At 41.1% G+C, this 7,500-nt stretch overlaps 1 protein-coding gene across 1 annotated transcript in view; it reads right to left on the bottom strand.

Moving 5' to 3' along the window:
• esamb (endothelial cell adhesion molecule b) overlaps positions 1 to 7,500 on the bottom strand; it is a 129,178-nt gene that overhangs the window by 37,402 nt on the left and 84,276 nt on the right. Inside the window, exon 2 of the mRNA XM_063206221.1 lies at positions 109 to 254. Coding sequence (XP_063062291.1) covers positions 109 to 254 — 146 coding nt within the window. The remainder of the gene's footprint in view (positions 1 to 108; positions 255 to 7,500) is intronic.

Below are 7,500 nucleotides of genomic sequence, written 5' to 3'. Positions count from 1 at the left end.
GTGTGTGTGTGTGTGTGTGTGTGTGTGTGTGTGTGTGTGTGTGTGTGTGTGTGTGTGTGTGTGTGTGTGTGTGTGTGTGTATGTCTGTGTGTGTGTGTGTGTGTGTACCTGTTTGGAGTCGTTGGCGGTGAAGCTCCAGCTGATAGTGTTACGGTCGATGGTGGTGGTGGGGCTGTACCAGGCCTGGAGCACCACCGTCTGGCCCTGGACCACCTCCAGCTCCTTACGAGGCATCTCCACACGCTGGCTATCACCTGAGAACACAACACACACATATTAGATATACTGTACATACATACACACACACATTAGATATACTATACATACATACACACACAAACAAATACATGGGTTGGAGGCATCTCCACACGCTGGCTATCACCTGAGAATACAACACACACACACACATTAGATATACAGTACACACACAAACAAATACATGGGTTCTACATTTTTGTTTTCTCCTGACTGCATGAAACTAGCTGCGCATAACTCAACCTCTGATTGATGGAAACCGTTGTCAGTCAAAATATTAGCTCACGTGGTTGGCTGCCAGTGTATTGCCCCTACTTACGACAACACTGTGTTGATAAACAAAAAAAAAACAACTACCGGTATACATGTCCACTGTCTGGACTTCAGTCACTCTAGCTCCTTTTGACGCACACACGTACACGCGCACGCACACTCACATAGACATCCCCCTGACATACACATCAACACACCAGCACTTTCATTCCCAAAAGCTAATAGATGCCTTTTCGTCACAGTCTCTTATACTGGTTGTGCCCAGTGTAAAATCCAGGCAGACTGAAATGCCATTTAGATATTGCTTGTGGCCTCGTCCCGCCTCCTGGCCCCTCCTCTGTGGAGAAAACAGCTGTCAGCCTAGCCACAACAACTTTTGGGGGACTACTCTTCATTCACCATCCAGTTTGCAAATGAGAAAATGACTTTACAATTGAGCTTTTGCGAGATATTGAAATATAATGCTGTTGTCAGGGGTCAAGGACAGAAAAAACAGTATAGTATTCATTTATAAATGTATATCTTTTTCCTGTGATTTTCACATGAAAACATTTATTTAAAATGTATTTATTGTTTATTCATTATTTATTTATTGTTTCAATATCCATGACAGCTCGCATTGAGGTGTCACAGGACAGATAAGACTATATTGCCTATGTTTACATGAGACATTTAATTCTGAATTAACGCCAATTAATTCTGAATGAAGCTTAATTCTGCTTTGAAAACGTCACGTAAACACCTCTTAATTCAGAATGAAAGGAAAGATCAAAGTAAACTCGACGGAATTATTTCATTCTGAATGATGAATTCGGAATTAAAAACATCATGTAAATATGGTGATTGACTCTAGAGATGAACAGAAAACGTTTTTGAAAGATTTTGTTGGTGGCAAGGAAGGACAAGTGATAGTTAAAGCAACAGACTTCTGAAGGCGTAGTAGTAGATTTCATGAAGATGAGTGGAACTACACAGGTCGGGTGAGTCAGGCAACAAAACGGGGGTCATAGGCTCATAGCAGAAAAAGTTTGGGAAGCACTGGGGTAGAGTAAGTGGTGACCATTACTTAATCTGCAGAATCAGTAAGTCAGAAGTGAGCCACTTCTAAGAATGTAGACAGATTTATTTTTCGAGGAATAAAATTTGAAGATAATTCCTTAAGAGGCTTTCTTTTTGAAAGGATTCAAAAAATACATATAAGCTATATATATCATACCAGGGGCCTCATTTATCAAGCGTTCTTAGGCACAGATCTGTGCGTAAAGCGTGCGTGCGATCATTCCTGAGCAAAGTGTGGGATTTATGAACATGTACTTGAACGTAGAAATGTGCCTAAATCTACGCACACCTCAGACCATGCGTGCGAGTGGAAGAAACAGGAACTTGCAAATAATATTGACCATGCAAGCTACAGTTTGCTTTGAATGACAATGGAGTAAGTTATGACAGTGTGCTATTTTACAGTGTTTTCGTTCATGTGTGTCTCCTTCTTTTACTTATTTTGAAACACGGTCCTCCTCCTGTCGAGAGCACCTCCACTTTTGCCACAGAAATGGTTCTATGTCAGCACTTCTCGCCAGCGCTTCGACTGGCGCGTGTGTCCGCGTGTGTTCATGTGTGTCCGAACAGGGTGGCGCCTTCGAATTAACATGGCATTTGAATATATTTTAATACCATATATGGTTACTTGGAGGCGTTTCGGGATGCTAATCACCCCGAATGCGCGCGTGCATAGTGATTTGGAAGGTGTGGGATTTATCATGCAGACGTGTGCGTAGGAGCAGCCAACGCAAGTTTGATAAATCCCGATTTTTCTGTACTTGCGGACATTCTAAATTTCACTCCTAAGACACAATTTAGAAGACATTCTACGAACTGATGATAAATGAGGCCCCAGGTTTAAGACATTTTTGCTTACAGTACGTACTATGATGAATATAATCTATTGTTACTTATTGATGTTAACAAGCCTCACTTATTCAAAACAGCTTTTAATTCAATTCCCTCTTCATGTAATAGTGCAACAAAATGTTTGGAAGAACAAATGGTTGGTTTAATAACACAAATAAACAACAAGCGAACGGTTTCAGATTCGCTTCCCATACTGTATCGAAAATGTAGTAAAAGCTAGTAGCTACATAACACGTCAAAACTACCCCTACATTTCAAATGTAGCAAAATCTAGTAGCTATATAACGTGTCAACACTTGCCCTATAATTCAACACTATCCTGATATCATACCAACAACACTAAACAGATATCTCAATAAAAGCTACACCTGGATAGTGGATATGGGTCAGTGATATTTTTTTGTGCCAGACATCACGGTGGCTCAACCACAGCTAATACCATTATTGTAGGGCTATAAAATAAACAACTGTTTGTTTTTACTGAATTATCTAAAAAGCATATTCATTGCTTGTACAAATTCCAATTTTTAGGTCAGTAATTGAATTACCACAAGGGTGGCAATAGCTGTGGTGGTACCACCTGAGTGTCTGCTACTAAAAAACATCAATGACCACAACGAGTCCACAGAGAGCCTGCTTTAAGCAGAGGCCATCCCAACCATAAGGACCACATCTGCAGATGGGATCATGCATGCAGAGACAAAGACCTCAATACTGATTAGGACTGGATTACACACGCACTGATGAATGACATTAGTGGACCACCCATGATAGCCTGGTCTTTAAACACACACACACACACACACACACACACACACACACACACACACACACACACACACACACACACACACACACACACACACACACACACACACACACACACACACACACACACACACACACACACAATCCACCAGCCTTGCGAGGATTATCTTTCCAGTGATCGACAGTATAATCACCATGACAACCCACAGTCACTCAATCAATATCACAAGTTAGGCCTCCGTAAAGCCACACGGCAACCACACTGCCATCAATCTCCTCATTCAAACAGCCCAGCCCAACAACCTTCAACTTGAATCTCCACCAATCAACACCCTCTCTGCTTATGTTCATTCATTCAGTCATGTCCTTCACCAGGCCTTCACTCATCTCTTATTTTACACATTCAAATATTTACAAAGACGTCTTTCCCATTCATACACTTGCAACTAGGGTTGCCAAGAACTTGCAACTAAGGTTGCCTCGAAATACAGAATCGTCCCGCATTTAGAAACAAAAATATGGATACTATTCAGCTGAAACGGAACGCAATTGGTCCCATATTACAGTGACAATCAACACTAGTTTTAAAAACGTCAATGGAATAAATGGAAAACAGATGGGATTTTGCCCTAGAATTGGCTAAAATGCAGGAAATTGCATATAAGAAATACATTATTTTTCAAAGAAAGACAGAAAAGTCAGAAAGACACTAGTAGAGACGGACACAACACAGATTGAGCAGTTTCCCACCTAATTGGGCTTCTGAGGATGACTGTCTGCAGGTAAAAAGGGTAAAAAGGGCTGGAGATCATCAGTCTCATCTGGCAATCCTGGATGATTGTGAGACACAAGATTGTGTCCAAACAAAGTGAGACTAGCCAAGCCAAAAGGCATAACTTAACTCCAAAATGTATTTTGTCAAATTGAGTTTAGACTGTAAACTGACTCATCAAACCTCTCTTTATTTTGTGACTAAGTCATATACAAGACAAGATTGGTCACTTCATTTCAAGTCCAAGGTCATAGACAGATCAACCAATCAATCTAAAAAAGTTAATCACACAAACTAGTATTTCGCTTTCAATTCCCCCCAGAAACCAAACTTCTCTCTACTCCTTCAATTGGAATTGAATGTGTGTGTGTGTGTGTGTGTGTGTGTGTGTGTGTGTGTGTGTGTGTGTGTGTGTGTGTGTGTGTGTGTGTGTGTGTGTGTGTGTGTGTGTGTGTGTGTGTGTGTGTGTGTGTGTGTGTGTGTGTGTTCACATAGGATAGGGTTTATGTTCACTCTCTCTTTTTCTCTGGACAGATGAGCAGAACCAACAAACCAAATGGCAACACTCAATGTAATGTAATTCACAAATTGCATCACATGACACTGTCGTCTCCATATTTCATTTTCTCTCCAAACAGGTCTCACTCAAATACCACTATACTAGATGCAGAGACGTATTATTGTGCTCAAGCCAAGGTCTGTTATGTTTGGGTTTATTTTTTGCTGTGCAACCTGTCATGACATTCCAAAACAGCAACAACGAAACATTCAACATTATCGCATTGTCGAGAGAGAGAGAGAGAGAGAGAGAGAGAGAGAGAGAGAGAGAGAGAGAGAGAGAGAGAGAGAGAGAGAGAGAGAGAGAGAGAGAGAGAGTTAGAGTTGCGTCTGTGGGTTGTCAAGTAGCTTCAGGTGCTCATCGGTGTCCACAGGGAAACACTGGTCCAAGGCACACTGAAGAAAAATAAAGGACTTTTAACTTCACTTCAGATTGCCTCGGATCCTCTCTCTGCTCTCTACAAGTTTATATCCCATTGTTGTTTCAACATGTTCAACCTCTCAGCATCTCTTCCTCTTTCTCATCCCACTTCACAATCATGACATAACATCTCCATCTCTCTCTCTGACTTTTTCCCTTTCTCACCCTGACTCTCTGAAATGGTACTCCAAACTAGCCTGGCGACGACATCCTATGTACTCCACCCATAGAGGTAGAAAATAACACTAGAGGTGACACAGCAATTTGCGACAGCACTGGGAAATGGCACACGGAGCTTCCCAACTTCCGTAGGTAGTGTAGGCACCTTCAGTCAATGCAAGTCAATGGAGAACACGCCCACCCCTGTCAAAAATGGACTAAAACTGTGTGAATATGAAGTAACACATTAATCAAAGACCAGATTTGAAATGTCAGGCTAAATATCTACTTAAATCATATGAGTCAATAAAATACATTTAAAAATCAAATTATATATTTTATGAACATAGTTAGCAACACACTATATCTATTGTCCTTGTATAGTGTGTTGATGGACATTTTCACATGATTAAGCCATTTTTGACAGAGGTGAGCCTCCTTCTCCGTTAATTTCCATTTCTCTGATCTACCTACAGATAATGGCTGCTACAGATTGCCGTAAAAAGGTGGGTGGGGTCACCTCTAGTGTTATTTTCTACCTCTATGACTCCACCCAAAGACTTTGGCTCCGCACATCGTCTGGCAAAAGCCTCCAGCTCGGTTCTCTCAGCGTTTAGCCAATCAGCAAACAGTTGAGAGTGGTGACGCAGAACTCACCCGCGAAGTCCATTACTAATTGGTAAGGTAACACTATTCACACTTTTGTTTTGTTATTTGTATGCTTTTGCGACACTATATCGTAACAGTCATGCTAATAAAGCACAATACGGGTTTTAATTTGAATTTGGATCTCCAATGAATTTAAATAGCAGAGTAAGATCAGACCATCTCCCACCCTCCACGGAGACGGGTTCCTCTTGGCTTTTGCCAGACTGTTTGACAGTCAACAGTCGGCTTTTCGCCCAGGCTAACTCCAAACACCAGCAACAGTAAAAACAATCATCTGGTTTTATCCCTGATTGCTGATCTGTTTCATTCACCCATCACTGCCCTCTGCTCACCTCCTTCCCTCTCTTTTTATTCTGCTTCACAATAATGGCATAACATCGCTCCATCTTTCTCTCTCTCCTTCTCTCTCTCTCTCTCTCTCCCTCTCGCAATATGTCCCCGTCCCCGAGCATCAGAAACAACAAAACAATCAAGTTTATCCCATTGTTTCGCCAAATCATCAATGCTCTGTCATCGCCTCTCCTTCTGGTTCAAGCCCTCTCGTTCTGGTTCAGTCATAAAACACTTTTTTTCAAAAACAACATTTTCATTTCATTTTTTTTTCATTTCATTCTCTCCCTCTCTCTCTCTCTCTCTCTCCCAGGCTCACTCACGTGGTATTCAAAATGCCAGCAATAATTCACTTGTAAACATCTAGACCTCTAGGAGCTTGAAAAGACTAAGGAGCTGCAACTGTGGATGGAATGAAACATATTTCAAGCCTTTACTTATGTACAACTAAAATAAAATGAAATAAAAAAGAATATTCACAGACAGTATCAATAAAATATTTAACAAGTTCACCCCATTGGTTCACTATGCCATTTTTCACCATTTCTCTTATTCCCCCTTCTATGCCTCTCTCCATTTCCTCCCCATCTCCACATCCTCTCCATTCATCTTTTTCAACCTCTCTGCAACCTCTCCATTTCTCCTCATCTCCCCTTCTTCCTGTGCAACTCACATGGCACGATACAATAAACAAGACATTCATTCTAGGGATGCACCGATACCAATACTGGTATCGGTATCACCCAAGACACTTGCTCATTATACTCATACTCGTACTCGTCAAATACTTACCGATACCAGGCACCGATAATACTATTACATGAATCAATACATCTCATCACGTTCCATTGACTTGAAAGCAACATGGGGGAAAAATGCTACCTCATACATTTACTAACTTAAGTTTAAATGTACAAGGAAATGGAAAGTAAAACAAATATCACAGGTGGAAAAAAAGGATGTGCATTTTCATTATATGTTGTGGGTAAAAGTACTGTTTTCGGTACTCAGTATCGGCAAGTACAGACATTAATGTACTCGTACTCGTATCGGTTTTCAAAAAAGTGGTATCGTGCATCCCTAATTCAGTCATTTATGAATTTATTCGCTCACTCTCTCACTCTTTCTCTAGGGACATACAGTATATATGCGAAACGAGTGAAGCGAAGAGAGGCAAAATTCAGCGTTCCATTCTGACAGCTCAACAGGTCGTCGCGGCTAATCAAATGGAATGAAACAGTTATGTGAGCCAAATTTGCTCCTCATTTGCCTAATATTAAACTCTGCTTCGCTTCGCTCCTGTTCGCTTGCCTTTGCCGTCCTCATAGGAATGAATGGCGATGTTCGCTTTGCTTGGGCAAATTCACGTGTATGTGTCCCTAGC

The sequence above is a fragment of the Engraulis encrasicolus genome, chromosome 9, assembly GCF_034702125.1.
Source record: "Engraulis encrasicolus isolate BLACKSEA-1 chromosome 9, IST_EnEncr_1.0, whole genome shotgun sequence".
Taxonomy (NCBI): Eukaryota; Metazoa; Chordata; class Actinopteri; order Clupeiformes; family Engraulidae; genus Engraulis; species Engraulis encrasicolus.
Note: the sequence above shows the minus strand (reverse complement) of the source record. Positions and strands in the feature narration are given on the sequence as shown.